Here is a 22518-nt window from a genome sequence, read left to right on the forward strand (position 1 = left end):
TATTTTTGTACTCTCTCATTAGTTTTTCTCCAAAATGAAGTGAATAAATCAAAAACAAACTTAACAACTAGTTTATAGTTACTCAAATTTGTCAACTGATATCTTGTCTTTTCCCTAATAACATAACTCTTTCAATAATATATCCTAGAAGGGACTAGTGTATAAATTACTTTATGCTTATTGGCCAAAACAACACTTTATGATTTAACAGCAAATTCTAATTGGTTCATTTGCATCATCAAGTATCAAAATCAACCTATTAACAAGTATTAACATAAAAGCAAACCAAAGCTTTCCAACTGTGCATAAAATACCATTTCAACATCAACCAGTTTGTTTGCACCCACAGAATATATTATGATTTCAGCAACTGCCCACTATTTACTTCGTTTCAACACTAAAATGCGCAACTGGTTATTGATTTTCCAACTATATGTTTTTAACATGTTTGAATTTGACCCACAGGAAATTCCCTTAACTCGGAAACTAATAACATCAAACTTTCTAGTTTCTTGTAAGTTGTATCTATAAATATATAAAGCAACAAGTATAAAATACTGCCAAAACACATACATTTATATCAAAATTAAGATTCAAATATGTGTATGTTTAATTCATCTTGTGCATCATTACAATGTCCTACGTTTTCCCATGATGTGCCAAATTATTATTATTCAAAGTATGATGTGAATGAAGCTATTAACACAACGAAGAAGCTAGTTGGTTAAGGAACAATTTTATTGGTGATGGTTTGGAGTTATTTCTCCTTTTGGAAAACGTAAGGTTACTTATCTAGATTGTACTGCGAGTGGTAGGTGTCTTCGCTATATTGAAGATTACATCATACAAAATGTTCTTCCTTTATATGGTAAGCTCTCTTTCTATCCTAATTTTTGTACTATTCAACTTGTGTGGATCTGGTTTACAGTAAAATTAGTTTGCACTAGGTAGAGGTGATCATGGGTCGGGCCGCGTCTAAAAAAATTGCCCACTGGTCGGTTGGGCCAAAATTTTGTGCCCAAAACCCGCAATTTCGGGCCAAAATTAACGGATTTTTCGGGCCTAATTCGGGTCCGTTCAAAGAATAGACTATAAAGTCCTTTTTGGCTTACCCAAAGCCTGCCCAAAGCAAAAAAATTGGACCAGGCTAGGCTCAGCTGCGAGCTAAAAAATTCTTCCCAAACCTGCCCAAAATTCGGTCTAAGTTGGAGTTGATCAACTCTAGCATCAGGCTCACACACATAAATTGGAACACACACTATTATAATACATGAAAACACACTATATTACAAACATATACACTATATAAGAGAGAAATACACTATATCACAAACTAATACACTATAACACAAAGAACCACTATAGCTCTTGGAAAAAAAAACACTATAGCACAAAAAAACACACTATGCCACAAACAGATACCTTATATCAGAAAGAAATACACTAGATCACAAAGAAACACATTATAACACAAAGAAACACTATGACAAAATAAACATACTATAGCACAGAAAACCCGCTTTACCACACACAAACACACTATATCGAAACTGACAATATAATTCTAATTTTTTATAACAGGTTCAGTTGTACAATAAACTATATCACGAAAACTGAAAAATAAGGGAGAAAATGAAAAGGCAGATTCATGTGAGGAGAGAAAAAGACAAAATAGTGGAATTTGTAATAATTACAACATACATAACTCTATTTGATGCACCGAGTTCGTACGAGTTTTTTACAATTTTTTATGTACTCGTTTTTCTTTAATGGAATGTCTCGATTATAGACTCAAAGTAATAGCAAATATAATGTTGTTACAGGAAACACTCACACATGCGATAGTTATGTGGGTCAAGAGACAACAAAGATGGTAAATCAAGCGACTGATTACATAAGGTCGTGTTTGGGTGGAGGTAAAGATGATGCACTAATATTTTGTGGTTCAGGCTCAACATCAGCTATTAAAAGACTTCAAGAAGTAATGGGAATTACAATACCATCAATTTTAAGAGAAAGAATGTTACAAATTATAAGCAATGAAGAAAGATGGGTAGTTTTTGTTGGACCTCATGAACATCATTCTAATTATTTGTCTTGGAAACAAAGCCTTGTTGAAGTGGTTGAAATTGGGATGTGTGAAGATGGTTTGTTAACTTGGAAGAATTAGAGGAACAACTTAAGTTTTATAAGTTTAGTAAGAGGAAAATGATGGGATCATTTTCTGCTTGTAGTAATGTTACTGGATTTGTTTGGATACTAGGAAAATTTCTACTCTTCTTCATCAATATGGGGCCTTTGCTTGCTTTGATTTTGCATCCAGGTAGGTAAATTAAATTATCGTCTCTTTAATGTTTAGTTTGTTGCGTGTTTTTGTGATTTATTTATAATTTGTAACATTATTAATTAATGAAGAAAGATGGGTAGTCAACGATTTTTGTAAAACCGTTGTGTTCTCATAAAATCGCCAAACCAATAAGTAAAGCTTTCCATCAAACCTTTAACTCGGTTAGTGGTTTTTGCCTAAACCAAAAAAGTAAAAAAGTTTGATGTGATCAATCCTATGTAAATTAGTACGTAAGGAAATAAATTTTAAAATAATGCAATATAGTGCATGTATCTTAAATTTAAAGGTTACAACTTTCAAGTTTAAATTTACCTATATAGATCAGAGTATTTTTTTTCTCTCCTCATACTAAAGTTTAAACCATCAAAAGTTCTAAGCAACTTCTATATTTTTACACTTGTACTTAAGCGTGCCTATTCGTGATTTTATAGATTACATTACAAAAGCGAATGATATTTCTACACAGAGTTAAAAAATGGAAATTTTTTTATTACTTTGCAAAGTTGTACTTCAATAATTACTAATTATTATTTAGATACATCATAATTAAGGGTCTGTTCTCCCCAACTTATTTTCAGTTCATTTGAATTCAATTGCAATCAGTTCAATTATTTTATGTCGAATAGAACATACCCTAAATGGTCTATGACTCTATGTTGTACAGTGGGCCATATGTAGAGATCAAGATGAGATCAGGGGAAATGGACGGCTATGATGCAATATTTCTTAGTCACCAAGTTCTCCGGAGGACCAGGTTCTCCGGGCATCCTTATGATGAACAAAGCTTTATATCACTTGGGATCTTCTCCTCCTTCCACTTGTGGAGGTGGCACTGTCGACTTTGTTAACTGCTTTACTGAAAAGGTACGAGCTTTTTTTGTCTTTACAAATTTCACACTAACATAAACCCCAATAAATAATCGCTATTTGTATACGCTGAGCTCATCATTTCTTATTGGGAAGATTATCTTTTCAAACAAAGGAAGGGCGTCTATATTCTATATACACAGAGTCATTGAGTATATGTTATATTGTGTGCATGATACATGTTTGGGCCCATTAAATCCTCCCAAGGAAATCATGCCACGTGGCACCGCTACCTATGGATCGTGGGTCCCACCAGAATCATCCATGAAAAGGTATCACCAATCCCAAGTGAGCTGTCATGTCCAGCACACCACTTTATGGAAATCTCACCACTATAAATACCTCTTGTCCCATCAATGCAAAGGTATTGAATACTCACCTAACTAACTTGAGCTTCTCACTCTAGACTCTCTCTCTACCTCAATCATCAACTGACTTGAGCGTCGGAGGGGCGATCCCGGAACAACCCCCGGGGTAGTTTTTCTGTGTTTTGCAGGTTTCCGGTGAACTGATAACCAGCCCAGCTCGGACTTGGAGACTTGTTCAGCACAGACCACTAACTTTAATTTCTAGACAGAAACAGTTTGGCGCCGTCTGTGGGGAGAGTACAAAAAGTTACTTCGCCACCACTTCGAAAGACTCTCTTGCTGCTCAGCAGGACTTGACCTTAGTGCTAGTCAGCTATGGCACCTTCCAAGAACGCCCGTAACAGATCTACCCAACAAACTGAGAGGGAACCCTCACCCCAACCAAGGAGGTCAGCACGGACTAGATCCCCTCGTTCATACACTGGACCCTAACCTGGGACTCTCTCAGGAACTTCAGCCTTCTCCCTCTCGGGAAATACAACGCGCTGACCCCCTCTACTCACGCTGACATTGCACTCATAGCAGCTCAGCTGCAACAAACCTTGCAACAAAGCATTATGCAAATGCTGACCCTCTCCAGCAAGGGCAAGGGCATAACCAGCTCAACCTCCAGCAACGTGAGGACAACATTCCAGAGGCCCTCTCATAGGAAGAGCGAAACCCTCGCTCCATTCATGACCAGCCTAACCGGCAAAGGTCAGCTGCTCGGGAGCTAATCGGTCTCAAAGGCCCCCTCTCCGGCAAGATGAACGCCTCCTTGGGCGAGAGGTCGGCCTCGGGAAGCGCTCTCCGAAGGGAGGAGACCATGTTCAATCGCCAAGGGGAATCCTGGCGCAAAGCCGGAGATGCTCGGAATTCCTTAACGAGAAACGCCGTAGCGGGTATGATGCTCGTCAGTTCCTAGATCGAAGGCTGCTCAGCGGAGGGGCATGGTGATCCGCTCAGTCCAAACCGCTAAAGCTCGGCAGCGGGAGTCTCAAGTTCATGACCCCGTTCAGCCGAGAAATTATTGACACCCCTACCAGGGAAAGTCAAAACGCCACTTATTGAACCATTCGCGGGCCTAACCGACCCGGAAGATCATATGGCCACGTATAAGGCCCAGATGAGTGTGCAGACCAGCTGGAGGCCACATGGTGTCGGTTCTTCCCTACCACACTGAAAGGCTCGCGCTAAATTGGTTTCAAGAATTGCCGGCCGGAATCATCACCGACTTCACCGTACTCGAGGATATGTTTACCCATCAGTTCGTGGCCGGAAAGAGGCAAAAGAAAACTAGCTTGCACCTCATGGGGGTCAAGCAAGAGAAAAAGAAAGTCTTGCCGACTACATAAAAAGATTCAATGAGGAGTCCTAAAGTATCCGACCTCAAGATGCTGTGGCCTTTGCTGCTCTCATGTCCGGATTACAACCTGGCCGGCTAAGATGGACATTGGCTGAAAGTGAGGTCAAAACCTTCTCAGAGGCCATGGCAAAGGCTCAAAGATTTATCCAAGCGGCGGATATTTGCCGCCACTCGGAAGAGGGAAGTAAGAAGAGAAAGGAAGAAGGAAACAAAGAGATCAGCCCAAACAGCAGAAAACGGGCGGTAGGTCGGATAGGTTCACTGATCATGGAAACGACCCTCGTTTCAATAAAAACAGAAGAGAAATATACCTGGACATCAAGCACAAGTCCATGCTGCCCAATCCCCAACCCATCCGGACCTCAGCTTACCGGAGGGACAAAAGCCAGTGGTGCGAGTACCACCGGGAATGTGGTCATACCACAAAAGATTGAGGGACTGAAGAAAGGGTTGGACAATCTAGCTGACCAGGGGAAGCTGAACCGCTACCTCAAGCACACGATGAAGAAAGGGAAGCAGAAGGTCGGTCAGTCCAATAGTGGGGACACTGAAGGCTACATTGGGGTCATCTCGGGTGGCTTCGCTTCGGGGGGCCTAACCGGCCGAGCCAGGAAAGCTCATCTCCAAAACCTCAAGCACCAGGTACTCGAGGTCAAACCAAGCCGGTCGGACTGTCCTGTGATGACCTTCGGGGAATCCAGTCGACCGTCAGCGTACCCCATGATGACCCCCTGGTCATCGAGCTCAAGGTAGCCAACTCCCGGGTAGGCGAGTCTTGGTTGATAGTGGGTCGTCCGCTGACATCATAACTTTAGAATGCCTGAAAAAGCTGAAATACAGCGAAGAGGATGTCACACCACTCGACCAGCCACTCATAGGCTTCGGGGGTAACTCGGTACAACCCGTGGGATCAATAAAGCTCCCTACTCGGATGGGAGAGAAAGGCAAAGGCAGAAGCCTACCGATCGACTTCCTAGTGGTCGACATCCCCTCCCATACAACATAATAATGGGCGACCCACTCTGAACAAAACAAAAGCTGCTATCTCCACGTACCAACTCCTCATGCAGTTCGAAACAGATGAGGGGAAGGTCGGAAAAATTCAGGGAGATCAGCAGGCTGGACGAGAGTGCTATGTTAATAGCTTAAAGAGCAGAACTGAAATCGACGTCCAGGAGGACTCGAAGAAGAGGAAAAGGGAAGAAAGTTCACCAAGGAACTTGGGGGTGTACATAACAGAAAACCCCAAACAGTACGAACGACCTCAGCCAGCTGAGGAAGACGAAGAAGTAGAGATCGGGACAGAACCCGGTCGGACTGTAAGAGTGGGCAAGGCCCTAAACCCAGAAACAAGAGCACAAGTTGTGCAAGTGCTCAGGGAATACCAGGACGTGTTCGCCTATGAGGCCTCAGAGATGCCGGGCTTGACCCCAAAATTATGTGTCATGAGCTGAACATTAAGGAGGGTACAAGCCGGTCAAGCAAAAGCTAAGGCATCAAGGTCCGGAAAGGTGCAAAGCTGCCGCACGGAGGTGAAAAAACTGCTCGAGGCAGGATTCATTGAGGAATGCCAGTACTCGGAATGGCTGGCTAACGTGGTATTGGTGAAAAAGCCGAGCGGAGCGTGGCGCATGTGCGTGGATTTCACAGACCTGAACAAGGCCTGTCCGAAAGACAACCATCCTCTGCCCAAAATAGACAGGTTAGTCGATTCGACAGCTGGTCATGCCTTCTAAGCTTCATGGATGCTAATGCAGGCTATCACCAAATTCCCATGGCGGAACATGATCGGATTCATACCGCTTTCACCACCCCGCAAGGGGTATACTGCTATAAAATGATGCCATTCGGACTGAAAAATGCCGGAGCCACCTACCAGCGGACAGTTAATAAAATTTTCAGTGATCAGTTGGGCCAGAACATCGAGGTGTATGTTGACGACATGATCGTCAAAAGCAAGGCCCACTCTGATCACCCAGACGATCTGAGGGAGACGCTGAGCACACTAAGGAAGTATCGTATGATGCTCAATCCTAAAAAGTGCGTCTTCGGAGTGAAAGGGGGTAAGTGCCTCGGATTTCTGGTAGATGAAAGGGGTATTGAGGCCAACCCCGACAAGATCAAGGCAGTTCTGGAAATGAAATCCCCCCGGAACGTCAGGAAGTGCAGCGCCTAACCGGATGTCTAGCTGCCCTTGGACGGTTCCTATCACGGTCGGCTGATAAGAGCCTATTCTTTTTAAGGCCCTTAAGAGAAAAGAGTTCGAATGGGACGAAGAAGCTGAGCAAGCCTTCGCCTCCCTCAAACTTCATCTGTCAACTCTCCCAAGCTCATGTCCCCCTTGCCGGGGGAAACATTGTTTGTATACTTGGCCGTATCCGAATACGCCCTAAGTGCTGTTCTGGTAGCCGAAAGGGAAGGGACGCAACACCCGGTCTACTTCATAAGCCATGCCTTCCGAGGGGCAGAAGCAAAATATAGTGAGTGGAGAAGATGGTCTTCGCCCTCGTCATGGCAAGCAGAAAGCTGAAACCATACTTCCAAGCCCATCAAATCAAGGTCCTTACCGGACAGCCTCTCCGCAAGGTCATAGAAAGCAGGAACCACTCCAGTCGGATGACTGATTGGGCTGACCAGTGGCTGATTTGGCCTGGAATATGAGCCCAGAAGGGCCATCAAAGCTCAAGCCTTGGCGGATTCATAACTGAATGCACAACTCGGCCCCGGTCGGCCAGAATGAAGAGTGGGAGCTATACGTGGATGGCTCTTCCACCAAGTCAGGATGGGGGCGGGCTAGTGCTTAAGCCCCCGGTCGGAGAAAAAATGGAGTATGCAATCAAATTCGAGTTCCTGGGGTCGAACAATGAAGCGGAATATGAGGCACTCATCCTCGGACTTCAGCTGTGCATTCTTGCAGGAGCCACGGCATTGAGGCCCGATCAGACTCACAGCTATAGTGGGTCAGGTCTCTGGGGAGTACGAGGCCAAGGAGGACAATATGAGGATGTATCTGGCTAAGGCACAAGAGTCCATCAAAAAACTCTCCCATTTCCGCATCAGCCACATACCCAGGTCGGAGAATCAGCAAGCCGACGCCTGGCTCGTATGGCTAGTTCAGCAGAGGGGTCAGCCCTCGGACTATCATGTGGGAGGTGCTTCGCCAGCCCAGCATCAATGCCAAGGAACAGCTGTTCTAGACCGAACGGCCACTTGGATGGATGAGGTGGTCGGATACTTAAGGATGGAGTCCTCCCAACAGATGCCAAAGAAGCCGAAAGGATCAAGCACCGAGCAGGTTGGTTCTTATGGCATGACGAGCACTCTACAAGAAGTCATACACGCACCCATTGCTGAAATGCGTAACCCCTGAAGAGGAAATTACATCCTAAGGGAAATACACCAAGGGGCGTGTAGTAGCCATCAAGGGGGGAGAACCATAGCAGGAAAAGCTCTAAGGCTGGGTATTACTGGCCTACCCTCAAGGCAGATGCACAAGAATTTGGTTAAAAATGTCCATCTTGCCAAATCCATTCGGATATTCCCAGATCCCCAGCTACCCCCCTCAATCCAATTCAGCAGTTCTACCATTTGACAAATGGGGCATGGACCTGCTCGGCCCATTCCACCAGCATCGGGTCAGCGGAAGTTCTTGATAGTGGCCATAGACTACTTCACCAAGTGGACTGAGGCCGAACCCCTTGCATCCATCACTGACAAACAAGTGCAAGCCTTCATTTGGAGGAACATAATCACAAGGTTTGGGGTCCCCCGAGCCCTGGTCTCGGACAATGGTCGGCAATTTAACAGTGGACCAACTCGGGAATATTGTTCCCGTTTTGGAATACAGACCAGATTCTCTGCCGTGTCTCGACCACAAACTAACGGCCAAGCTGAAGCAGCTAATAAGATAGTGCTCAAGGGGATTAAAAAATCCCTTGACGCAGCGAAAGGGGCGTGGGTGGACGACCTACCTGGAGTCTTGTGGTCTGCTCGGACAACGGTAAAGGAGGCAACGGGACACTCCCCGTTCGGACTGGTCTATGGTAGTGAGGCAGTACTGCCCGTAGAGGTCGGTATCCCATCGCCTCGGATCACCTTTTATGACTTGAGCAAAATGAAGAAGAAAAGCCTGTCAACCTCGACCTGCTGCCAGAAACAAGGGGCAACTCATGTTAAGGTCGATCCGCTACAAGCAAAGAGTACTCGGCAGTTCAATCGTCGAGTCAAGCAAGGCCGATCCAGCTCGGAGATTGGGTGGTCAGGAAAGTCGAAGCTACGGGGCTATCACATCTGAAAGGCAAGTTAGGGGCCAACTGGGATGGTCCTTACAAAGTAACCAAAGTTATCAAGCCTGGCACATTTCAGCTCGAGAATCCTGAAGGCATACCACTCGCTCGACCATGGAATCTGGACAACCTAAAGAAATACTATGTATAGTCAATTGCAATTAGGGGCATATAGCTGAGATACTGACCAGCAATGGCATGTAGTCACTCGTCTTGTAAGACTTAACCAGTCGATTTTCTAAATCAATAAAAAGACTTAACCAGTCATTTCAAATTGTTCGAATTAAACTTAACCAGTTTCTTTCAAGCTGTTCGAATTAAACTTAACCAGTTTCTATCAAATTGTTCGAGTTAAATCCGACCAGCATTATCAAGCAAAACTTTGAGAATCTATACTTGAAGCAAAAATTGCAATCGACAATAATAAAAGGTGCTCGGGTCAAATAAAAGAGACTTTCATTAAAGTTAAAGATAGTACATCCTAAAACCTTGGTACTACCAAAGTTAGAACCAAAAAGAAAAATACAATGAAAGGCCTAAGCTACAGGGGGGTCGGTCTGATCATTAGTACTCCCATTGTGCTCCTCAGACCTGGCCCCTCTTGGCCTTGATCCTCTCAGCTGCCTCCGCATCATCATCATCATCATCATCATCCGAGAGGGCGATGTGCAGCTCGGAGAGTATGGCCTGATCCTCTTCCTTCAAAAGGGTTTCGTAGCTCCCCATGACCTCGGACCAGGGAAGAGAAGGATGAGATCTCTCCAGGGCCGCCTTCATCCTTTTGAGGGCACCATCTACCCCCATTTGCTGGGCGGTTGAGCCGACCTCATTGACGAACAGTTCGCAGGCCTTGGTCTCCTTCCAACCTGCAAACCATTGGTCCTCGCGTGGGGCCTTCTCCAGCTCGGCAAGCTGGAATCGCAGCTGGGTGATTTGGCTCTCCGCCTCCACCACTCGGGCTTCGGCAGCAGTCTTGGCAATCACCGCCTCATCTTTCTCCTTGATGAGTTTCTGCTTAGCCAATTCCCACTGCTCCCGCTCGGCCTTGAAGTCCTTTTGGTCCCGGTCGATGCAGCGTTTGGCGTTGACGAGGTCGGCCTCAGCTATCCTTTGGCCCTCCTTAGCAGCGCGGAGCTCCTCGTAGTGCTTCTTGCCTCGTGTCTCCAAGTCAGAGACCTTGTCGGCCAGGTGCACCTTATTCCGAGCCACGTTAACCAGCCGAGCGGAAAACTGCAATAACAAAAAAGGTTCAGTACTTGGCAAGAGAAAATCGCGAAGTTAAAAGCAAAAAGGGCTCACCTCAACCCAGCTGCGGAAGAGGTCGTTCGTCTCCTCCGGGCCACTGGACTGTGCAATGTACTCCCGGTCGGTGGGACTGTACAGGCACTCGACCGCATTCATCCAGCGGGTGTCGAGCCCGTGGGCATCCAATTCGGCAAACGGTTTGGCCAGCGCGAGGTTGAGCTCCTCGGGGTCATCATGATGGCGAGGGGTGGCCGGTGTATACTGAGGGCTCCGAACCGGTCGGAAGTCCTCAGAGTGGACCGAAATCCGAGTCCCCTCAGACCTGTCTGCCCGCTCCTCCGGTCGGGGACTATTAACTTCAACGGACTTGGCTTTTTTAGCCTTTTCCTCCTGAGCCTTGGCCAGCGCCTTCTCGGACTTGGCCACCTTATGTGGATCCCGCTCCTTCCTTTTCTTCGAAGCTTTGGGCTTCGACGGATCCTGCAAAGTGTCAAGGTTAGCTCGGAATTAACCAAGAAAAAGTACTCGGCCATAACTCGAAACGTACCTTTGGAGGGTTGGGAACTCCGATCTTCTTGGCCTTCAACTCAGCTTTGAGCTGGGCCGCCCTCATCGCCGCATAGTTCAACTTTTCAGCCATTTCCGGGTCGGATTCCAAAAGACGTGTCAAAGAGCAAGCTGCAAAAACAACCAAGTATGAGAAATTGCAAGTGCAAACAAAAAACAAGTTAAACAACCCCCTCGGCCGATTACCCCTGGGAAATGTCCGGCTTAGCCCGACCGCCGACAGCAAGTGCTCGCTCTTGAACAAGCGGCAGCTCGGTATCCAGTTGCTGGCAACATAAACCTCCCCCCCTTGAACAATTTGGGCCTCGGTTTGTAGGTAAATGGCCGCAATGGCTTCCTCTTCGGACATCTCCGGAACCCTGAAATTAAGTTCATGATTGGGCTCGACATCCGGTCGGACTGTGGGGATACCCCAGTCCCCTCCAAAAAACACGAAGGCAAACTCCCTCCTAAAGCCCTTTTGAGACGTGGGCAGGTCGAGCACTACCTTGTACCCCTGTCGGGCCTGGAAATACCACCAACCTGGACCGTTGTCTCCAGCCGACATCTCGACCAGCTTGAACATATTACGCCAAAGTCTAATGGTTGGTCGGACGCTCAGCATGGCACATACTGTCTGAACAGCAACGATACTCCCCCAAGAGTTCGGAGAGATTTGGCTTATACACAGATTATAGGCATTGAGGAGCTCCTTCACAAAAGATGTCAATGGAAACCGGAGTCCCATCTCCATGGATTTATAATAAACCGCGGTACAGCCCGGAGGGGGAGTGAGAACGGTATGATGGGCCTCTGGTCGGACAAGCATATATGGGTCCCTTATCTGAAACCTTGCAGCCTGCCCCCTCGGGTCCTCAAGGATGGCCTTCATTATAGCAGGGAGCGGAAACTTAGATCCCGGTCCTCCCTTCGGATCCGGGTCAGGAAACTCCGGTCGGCCAGAGGTTGACACATCTTCGCTATCCGACATCGTCACCCTCACTACACCATCAGCAAGGTATTTATCTAAGTAACTGGCTTTAGAAGAAAAGGCCAGGGACACTTCCCAAGGGAAGGGAACAGCGTCCTCGGCCTCTTCCTCTAGTGACGATGAGGGGCTCGGAAGCAGAACCGCGTCAGGAACGGCCGAGGGGTCGGGGCAACTTATTAAGGTCGACACCAACGTTATTCCCATCCCCCTCACCTCCTCGAACCGATTGTAGGGAGGTGAGGTCGGAGGTGTCACCGACTCGGACGATTCTCCCATTATTGTATTGACAAGGGAGTCGGCCGAGGTTATTGAAAAGAAAAAGCGAAATTAAACTAAAAAAGCAAGAGCGTACCTGGTCGGACGACGGAAACCGGAGAAATTGCAGAAACTTAGAGAGAAGCGAGAGCTTTTAGAGAGAGAAAGTGAAGAATTTTTTAGAAGATTTTGCACAAATGAATTCTCTCTCCTCTCCGTACAAATATATAGGCGCGCCTCGGGACGCGTCTCTCCACCAACCTATCAGGTGCCTCCACATGGCCAATGGAAGATGAAACGTCAAAATTTCCAGAAAGTTCCATCCAACTCCACTACCCAGCTGAGAAGCGCCATGTGGCAGGCCACTGGCGCCTAGCTCAAAGCCACCCTCTCGGGCTTTACAAGCGTCAATGCAGCACCCGGTCGGTCAAGTTGGGGCTCCATCACCCCATCCGACCAGGTCTCTACTCACACCCTTCACTTAGCCAAGTTTGCTAAGTGCTAGGGAAAATCTGGTCGGTCTCTCCAGGGCTTGTTAGCCCCTGTCCGAGCAACACCGTCCAATTCGGAACCCGGTCGGTCAAGTTGGGGCTCCATCACCCCATCCGACCAGGTCTCTACTCACACCCTTCACTTAGCCAAGTTTGCTAAGTGCTAGGGAAAATCTGGTCGGTCTCTCCAGGGCTTGTTAGCCCCTGTCCGAGCAACACCGTCCAATTCGGAACCCGGTCGGTCAAGTTGGGGCTCCATCACCCCATCCAACCAGGTCTCAACTCACACCCTTCACTTAGCCAAGTGTGCCAAGTGCTAGGGAATCTGGTCGGTCTCTCCAGGGCTTTTAGCCCCTGTCCGAGCAACACCTCCAATCCGGAACCCGGTCGGTCAAGTTGGGGCTCCATCACCCTCCGACCAGGTCTCTGCTTGCCCTTCACTTAGCCAATGTTGCTAAGTGCTAGGGACACCTGGTCGTCTCTCCAGGGCCTTGTTAGCCCCTGTCCGAGCAACACCTCCAATCCGGAACCCGGTCGGTCAAGTTGGGGCTCCATCACCCTTCCCGACCAGGTCTCTGCTTGCCCTTCACTTAGCCAATGTTGCTAAGTGCTAGGGAACACTGGTCGGTCTCTCAGGGCCTTTTAGCCCCTGTCCGAGCAACATCCTCCAATCCGGAACCCGGTCGGTCAAGTTGGGGCTCCATCACCCTTTGCCCGACCAGGTCTCCGCTCCTTCCCTTCACTTGGCCAATATTGCCAAGTGCTAGGGAGCACCTGGTCGGTCCGTCAAGGGGCTCTTAGCCTCTCAGCCGACCTGGTCCCTGCTTCAAAGACCTGGTCGGTCAATCTAGGAGCTCTGTCTCTCCGCCGACCTGGTCCCTTGCTCCTAAGGTCTGGTCGGTCAGTCAAGGGGCTCCTTGGCCCCTCAGCCGACCTTATCCCTTGCTCCCCAAGGCCTGGTCGGTCAGCTAGGAGGCAACCTAGCCTTCCCGCCGACCCGGTTCTCCTCTCAGGAACATGGTCGGCCAGCCAGGTTCCCCAAGTCCTGTTCAACTGGTCCTGGTCGGCGCTAGCCCGACCTGGTTTCCCCCTAATCTCCTTTCATGGAGGTCGGTCACTAAGATCTCTGCGATTATATAGACCTGGTCGGCACTTCCCGACCTGGTCCCCTACTGATCTCCCTTCATGGAGGTCGGACCAGCTTAACCTATGAATCAGACCTGGTCGGCGCCTTCCCGACCTGGTCCCTTTCTGATCTCCCTTCATGGAGGTCGGACCAGCTGAGCCTGTGAATCAGACCTGGTCGGCGCCTTCCCGACCTGGTCCCTTTCTGATCTCCCTTCATGGTGGTCGGATCAACTGTACCTGCGAATCAGACTCGGTCGGCGCCTTCCCGACCTGGTCTCCTTCTGGCTTTTCCTTATTGAGGTCGGTCGGATGAGAACTCTACGCCACCAAGAGGCTTCACCCGGTCGGACGGCTCTTCTGCCTCTTCCTGGCGTGGGGCTAAATGTTTGGGCCCATTAAATCCTCCCAAGGAAATCATGCCACGTGGCACCGCTACCTAAGGATCGTGGGTCCCACCAGAATCATCCAATGAAAAGGTATCACCAATCCCCAAGTGAGCTGTCATGTCCAGCACACCACTTTATGGAAATGCTCACCACTATAAATACCTCTAGTCCCATCAAGGCAAAGGTATTGAAGACTCACCTAACTAACTTGAGCTTCTCACTCTAGACTCTCTCTCTACCTCAATCATCAACTGACTTGAGCGTCGGAGGGGCGATCCCGGAACAACCCCCGGGGTAGTTTTCTGTGTTTTGCAGGTTTCCGGTGAATTGATAACCAGCACAGCTCGGACTTAGGGACTTGTTCAGCACAGACCATTAACCTTAATTTCTAGACAGAAACAAATACAATTAGATATATTAATGTTTAAATTAAAGAATTTTATTGGCTAATGTAAAAAAAACGATGGTGCAATTGAAAAATAGAGAAAAATTAATTGAGAAATTTTTCAAAACTTGACATTTCAAAAGTGCGTAGACTTATACACACTTCGCACTAGTAGTCCTTGAGATATAGTCCTAAAAGACAAATGCTTTCTCTATTTTTTCATTATAAGAGAAGTTTATAATTAGTACAAAATCTCATATAAGATCCACCTTACATTAATTTAATGTTACATTAATTTAATGTAATTAATTTAATGTAAGACTGGACCGTTTGCCTTAAAGAGGAGTGACCCTTTAATATATAAGGTTAATTCTGTTCTTAGAGTAATCCTTCAACATACTTCATCTGTTTTACAATGCATGTACTTTTTTATATGACACATTTATTAAAGGGGAGGAGAGAGTGTGATTCAACTTTAAACTTATGAGATTATGTTTTAAAGAAGAAGGGCATGTATTGTGAAACACCGAAAAGAGGAGATGATACATATATTGTTGAAACATTCAAAAGAGGCAAATAATGTATGGGTCTGTTCTCTTTGGCATAAACAGTTAAACTGAGCTGAATTGAATTGAACTGAATTGGATTGAATTGAACGGAACTGAACTGAACTGAAATGAATAGTGATATGTAAGAGTAAAAGTATTGTCCAAAGTTGAACTGAATTGAACTGAAAATAAGTTAAGGAGAACATAACCTATACATGGTGAACGAAAGGTAGTATAAGATTTTTTTTTTTTTTTTTTTAAGTGATCCTTTTAACTTAATATGCAACTCCTTGCTGATTTCTTTAATGACATAAAGTGAGATGGTTTTATAGTAATTTCATGATAAACCGATTTTATACTAGATTTACTATACAGTTAATTAATACATGCTTATTTTGATAATTTTTCACTCTCATACATTAACATTTTCACATGAGATTGAGGACCATTTGTCTTTACTTTTTCGATTGTTGTGCCCAACTTTTTTTTTTTTTTTTTTTTTTTACTTTTTGAATGTTTGCAAGCTATATGTAGTGTATAATAGAGAATGCACTTATGTTAAACTTATAGATCTCGGAGATTAATGGGAATTTTCCCTGATAATGATGTTGTTTACTATTTTCTCCATTATTTTTAATTGTAATATTTGGATTTAATTACTAATATTTTTACTTACATATTTATAAAATTTATGCAAATAATATGACTATGTTTTCACATATTGATTTTTATAGAATCCAATATAATTATGTTTTCTCTTCTACATAAATCATTATAAAATGTCAAAAGGTGAAATAAAAATAATAGAAAAGTCAAAATATTGAAATTAAAAAGAAAGCATAAATCATCTATCAAGATTTGAAAAGTTTTAATTTGGTGATCAAATGGTCCACCACTTTTAATACTCCCTCTGTTTCAAATTATAAGGCATTTAAGCTAAAAAATTTTGTTTCACAATATAAGGCGTTTTACATTACCAATGTAAAATTAAAAGCAATTTATAACTATCAAGATAAGATTATAGGTTATTTTCTATTATCAACACAATATTTAATGTCAATTCTTATTACCTATGCAAATCTAACTAAAACTAACTAAATTCTTAATATGCGTAAAAGTGGTTTACATGCCTTATAATTTGAAACATAGGGAGTACTCATCTAATAACTATCGTAAAAAGTGTACCTAATTAAAATAGACAAAGCGACAATTAGTGTATCACGAAAATCTGCGTCAACCTTCCTTCCCCTATAAGGCTATAAGTGGTTCATTTCATTTGAGTAGTGATTTAAGGTGTCTACTTCACGCCCTTCAATTGCCAGTTGGTGTAGGAAATTTATTGTTCCTTGATTCTATCATATATAGGTATATATTTTTTCATCGACAAGGAAATAAAATGTCACGTTCGTAGAATATTAAATAGCTAATAATTAACAATTTCTAGATATTTAGAACTTTTTTTTTTTGTGAATAATGAATTCAATTTAATCCAAATTACTACCCAATCTAATTTGATCAATCTAATTTGTTCTTGCTACTTCATCCGTTTCGTTTTAAATGCAATAAATGAGTTGTATTTGTGAGATATAAATTATTTATTTATTGCATTAAAACGAAACGAAGGAAGTACTCCATATCCGTTTCCACAATCCATACTCAAAGTCTTTTTGGTTTTTTTTTTAATCTTTTGGGGTCAATAGCCCATCAAACTTAAACTCTCATATTTGACCTACATACAAATCGACAAAATTATTCATTACAAGTCCCTACATTGGCCCATAATCATTAAAAATGATGTGACAAGTAATTCTAGAACTGAAGGAGGATATCATTTTCTATTTTGTAGCAAAAGTTTAACATTTACAACGTTGGATGAGTGAATAGTTTGAATTACTTGTTGTTTTGCAGGTGGCTGAGATAATAGTGAAGAGAGTTTTACCAGAAGCAGTAATTTTAATAAGAGTGGTGCTAAAACTCCTATCAACTAGATTAGGGACACTTTTGTTTTGTGGGTGCTTGTGTTTGGAATGGAAATGGCCTTTTATTCACAAATTTTCAGAAATGAGTTTGGAAAAGAGAGAAAAATTGCTCCAAAGATGGTCTACAGAATCTTACTGGACTTCATTAAGAGTTGTGTTTCTACTCATCAAAATTGCCTGTTGCTTCATTTTCTTCACCCGGGTAATACGCTCTTTTCTTTTGCCAAAATTATTTGATCTCAAAATAGAACACCAATTACTCCCTCCGTTCTTATTTAATTACAACGTTTCTCTTATTTGCAAGTTTTATGTTGATTGCAATATTTTCTTATTTAATAATACATTTTTTCTATCTCTGTCGCATGTGTCATAATACTTTTTATCTATGTATCTCTATCTCTTTGCTCTTCACGTGGTTTTTTTTTTTTTTTAAATTGTTATATTGCAATTATTATAGAACTGAGAAAGTATAATATATAATAGTAGGAGTTTGTTATAAATATATCACACATGTCCGGATAACTTTAGTAAAACTTTACAAAGTAGAGTTGTATCTGAACCATATATTTTTAAATCAAGAGCTTATATTGGTGGAAGCAAAAAATTAGGGGTGGATTTTGATGAGAAAAAATAAAGGAGATTTTAAAAGGAAATATATAAACCATTGATTTTTTAATTTAATGATAGATATTGCTCAAACTCTACCTTCTAGAATTATAAATAACTTTAGAAGATCCAAACACATAAAACACATATCACATAATCTGCTGGAATTCTTGAAAATCATGTTGTAGGAAGAAGCTTATAATTATATAAAGAATATTTTTTAAGATAAAAGCTTTGAACACTGCACACGCTTTGATAAGGCTATACAACACCGTCTTAAACATATTAGGGACCTTGTCCTTATATAATAATCCTGTCCTTAAGATGAAATAATTTTTATTAATCTTTAGATATCTTAATATTTTGAAAATCAATTCTATTACTTCATCCATTTCAAAATATAGTTTTCATTTTCCTTTTTTCATGAATATTTATGCAAGTAGAATTTAAGAAGGATAATAAAGATTCTTTGTTTTTTTTTTAAATTAACATTGATTCAAAGTCCTACAACATCTACAATAAAAGCCAAAACTAAACAAATACATATCAAATGAAATAAATACAATTCTAATATGATAAAACCACGATCGTTGAGTAGATCTAACACTTCTGAAAACCCTTGTCTCCCCTCAACGATCTTGGATTTCCCATACAACATCCATATTAGAATTGTTATATTAAAGAAAATATTAGGGAAGAAAGAAGATAGAAGCTAATTTTCATAATAAACAAGCTAAGATTAAAATAAATAATTACCTAATTAAGACACAAGTAAAAAAAAATGAATTTGATTGAAAAGCTTTACACAAAAAAGTTTCAAAAATATTATTTTTCTAGAATTTGTCTTTTTTAATACCTCTCAAAAATTTGATTCAGGCATTGAAGATTTTTCTAGAATTTGATTCCGGTCCTTTACATTGAAATCTTCAATACCTCTCAAAAATAACAGGACATGAAAAGTCGTTGATATGCAGTTAGCAGTTAGCAGTTAGCAGTTAGCAGTTAGCAGTTAGCAGTTAGCAGTTAGCAGTTAGCAGTTAGCAGGATGAATGAAATGAGAAGGAAATTTTCTTTGCTTTCTAGTATGTTTTAGGCTGGGCTAACTTGCGGAAACAAATTGTCTCATTGGAAGCAAAATCCATTATTTTACGAAGGCATGAAGTAAACAAATGGTAGTTTGAAACGGGAAGCTTAGAGTAAACAATTAAACTTTACTTTGATTGCGTAACGTCTTAGCTCATAGACTAGACATTACTAGATAATAGATGGGAAACCATTTGTTTATTTTCAACATGGTTATAAATTCCTCTTCTCGGAATAACTAATACATAGATTGATAGATGAGTGTGGAGTGGTAAAGAAAGAATCATTGGATATGGTGCAATATTGGCGCTGTTGAACGAGTAGTGTTGAAATTTTGTATAACTTTTGGGTTTGAATTTGTCTATTAATTTAACGTTTTGTGCTTCTTTAGAAGTATGCCACAAGAAAACTTTTGGACACGAATAAGTTGAAGATAAATAAAGAGGGAAATGACTTTTGTCAAGAAATTAACCCTTAGGAGAAGTAATTGAGCCAATGCACAACTGAAACACGAAGTGTAGTATATTAGTATGTAGATGTAGATAAAAAAATGTTGCCGTTTTTATGTTTTATCATTGACTAGGACACTAGGCTATGATAGTCAAAGTTTGTCTAAATGTCTTGGTTTTACCTTCAACACTCAACCTTTACATGCTGATTTTCGAAGAAAATGACCATTTGGAAAGGAAACAGGCATCTGAAAGCAATGGAACAAAACATTTGCATGATAATTTTCTAGGATTTATGAATACCTTAAAAAAGAAGGAAAAATTTACAAGAAAGAGCTCAACTATTACCAATTTTCTTTTATAAATCCCAACTATGAATTATTCCCTACAGGTTTTTATTATCTTAGTGATTTTCATAGGTCCTGAGTAACAGATAAGCGATTTAAAAGGTAATATATTTAAATATTTAACATTCTCGAACACTTTCAGCAAGTGACAAAGACCTATAAATGAGGCCAACATTTAAAAATCTTATCTTTTCAACCGTTTACAAGTAATTTAGGACTTATAAAAATCACAATAGTGTAAACTTGAGACCTACAAAGAATAATCCATAATTGGGACCTATAAAAGAAAATCGATAATAGTTAGGCCCCTCTTGTGAATTTCTCCTTATTATAAGAGGGTCACAGTGAGAGCAATATTCGCAATTCACCAACTCCCCTTAGCACCGTCGGAAGGTCAACCGTATTCAGCCGAATTTATCCAGGAAACAGGTAATCAATGATCGTGCAACAGCTATAATCAACTTCATATAAACCAAATACATCTTTTCTTTGAGGGTTTATGTCGTGGATGTTCCCTGGTTTATTATAGTGTATATTCTCGCCTAATACCTTGCACTTCATGTATTCACTCGACTCTGTTCAAGATGCACAATTTAAGCAATTAAGCCCATGCCTGATTTTTACTTGTTTCTCTCTAGACCGATGACAATGCTGAAAATCCTGCATGGGAAGCCATTGGTTACAATGTGGATACTAGAGAGCCACCAGTCCACTCATCCCAAGAACAAAGACCAATTCAAAAGGGTATAGTTGAGTGTAGGATGATGAATGATTCAACTGTTGTCCAAATTCTTGAAGAGAAAGGCCTTACAGTTTCAGAAGATGTCGACCAGAGTGTTCTGAAAGTGCAATGTGATGTTGTTATAGTAGGTTCTGGTTGTGGTGGTGGAGTTGCAGCTGCCATTCTTGCAAGTCACGGCCACAAAGTAGTAATCCTTGAGAAAGGAAACTACTTTGCTCCAGGTGACTACTCCTCTTTGGAGGGCCCGTCATTGAATGAACTATACTTGTCAGGAGGAATGCTTACAACACTCGATGGGAAAATGATAGTCTTTTCTGGATCAACAGTTGGTGGCGGATCTGCTGTAAACTGGTCCGCGTGCATTAAAACACCAGATTCTGTACTTAATGAATGGTCAGTGAATCATAAGCTACCCATTTTCGGTAGTCCTGATTACAAATCAGCCATGAATGAGGTGTGGAAGAGGTTAGGAGTCACAGAGGATTGTTCAGAAGAAGGGTTTCAGAATCAAGTTCTTCGAAAAGGGTGTGAACATCTTGGCTTGAAAGTTGAGAAAGTTCCTACAAACTCATCTAAGGATCATTACTGTGGGTCATGCTGTTATGGGTGTAGAATGGGAGATAAAAAAGGAACCGATACTACTTGGCTAGTAGATGCAGTTAATAATGGTGCTATAATTTTGACAGGATGCAAAGCAAACAAATTCATACTAGAAGAGACTCAAAATGGAGAGAAAAGAAAAAGATGCCATGGAGTTCTAGCAACATTGCTGAGCAAAGATGTATCAAAGAAGCTTCAAATTGAATCCAAGGTCACGATTTCAGCATGTGGGTCCCTCTCAACGCCCCCACTTTTGATCTCTAGTGGGCTGCAGAACTCAAACATTGGCACAAACCTCCATCTGCATCCTACTCTGTTAGCCTGGGGATACTTTCCGGAATCTACACCAGGTCTTAAAGGAAAATGTTATGAAGGAGGAATCATTACATCACTTCATAAGGTGGTATCGGAGAAATCTAACGTTCATGCCATCATTGAAGCGTCAGCACTAGGTCCTGCCTCATTTTCCTCTTTAATGCCATGGGTCTCGGGGCTTGACTTTAAGGAAAGGCTGGTCAAATATGGAAGAACAGCTAGTCTCTTCTCGCTAGTCAGAGATAAGAGTTCAGGTGAAGTTAAAAAAGAAGGCAGAGTTAGATATCGCTTAAACAATCATGACAAAGAGAATCTGAAGATGGGTTTAAGACAGTGTCTGAGAATTCTAGTAGCAGCAGGAGCTGTTGAAGTCGGAACTTATAGAAGTGATGGGCAGAGGCTAAATTGTAAAGGGGTAAAAGAGGAAGAGATGGAGGAGTTTTTGGACTCGGTTATTGCACCTGGGGGAGCAAGGTCGAGGACCGAGCACTGGACAATGTACGGGTGTGCTCATCAGATGAGTAGTTGCAGAATGGGGGCGTCCAAGGAGGATGGGGCAGTTGATGAAAATGGAGAAACTTGGGAAGCTAAGGGGTTGTATGTATGTGATGGAAGTGTTCTGCCAACTGCTTTAGGAGTTAATCCTATGATTACAATTGAATCAGTAGCTTACTGCATTTCTACAAGAATTGCAAGTGTCCTTGAAGAAGAAAATGTTAAGAGCAGATAAATGACAGCATGTAAACTTATTACATTGTTTATAAGATTTAGACATAATAGAACCCAATCTTTCACTAGGCACCAGTTGTGGGAAATTTTAAGGGATAATACGTCCCCTCTTCAAATTCAATAAGTCCAACAAGTGTTATGTGTTGTAGACTTGTAGCCTGTACATTATAAAGCATTTCAAATGTAATTTATCAGGTGAAAACGTGAAGTAGGTTTTTCTCTCGTATTGGGAGGAGGCAGGCTTCTTGTTTCCTTATCTTATTCGAACAAACAATGTTGTTAACCTAGAAAAAAAATGTCGTTATAGATGGTTTACCACTTCTTAGATTTCGTTGTACTCCTTCTAATTAGTCGAATACTATTTGGGCCCGGACGTTTCTCGGGTGCTATTTTATCCGAACTTGATATGCAATTTTCTCATTCACATTAATATATATTAAAGAAAATTCAACATTTAAAAGGTACAAATATAATAATGTG

The 22518-nt window shown here is 42.5% G+C and overlaps 2 protein-coding genes across 2 annotated transcripts in view; one reads left to right on the forward strand and one right to left on the reverse strand.

The window, feature by feature from the left end:
* The window catches only part of LOC104899200 (long-chain-alcohol oxidase FAO2), a 74652-nt gene extending 52287 nt beyond the window's left edge, over window positions 1–22365 (forward strand). The window contains exons 2-3 of the mRNA XM_010686350.4: window positions 17097–17369; window positions 20291–22365. Of these exons, the coding sequence (XP_010684652.1) occupies window positions 17097–17369; window positions 20291–22039 (2022 nt within the window). The 3' untranslated portion in view covers window positions 22040–22365. The remainder of the gene's footprint in view (window positions 1–17096; window positions 17370–20290) is intronic.
* On the reverse strand, window positions 10300–13012 carry LOC125499359 (uncharacterized). Its single transcript, XM_057390907.1, has 2 exons — window positions 11006–13012; window positions 10300–10938 (listed from the first exon to the last, which is right to left on the reverse strand). The coding sequence occupies exons 1-2, from the start codon at window positions 12269–12271 to the stop codon at window positions 10492–10494; spliced, it is 1713 nt and encodes a 570-aa protein (XP_057246890.1). The 5' UTR covers window positions 12272–13012; the 3' UTR covers window positions 10300–10491.
* Window positions 22366–22518: the final 153 nt, after the last annotated feature.

Source organism: Beta vulgaris, chromosome 7 (genome assembly GCF_026745355.1).
Source record: "Beta vulgaris subsp. vulgaris cultivar EL10 chromosome 7, EL10.2, whole genome shotgun sequence".
NCBI lineage: Eukaryota > Viridiplantae > Streptophyta > Magnoliopsida > Caryophyllales > Amaranthaceae > Beta > Beta vulgaris.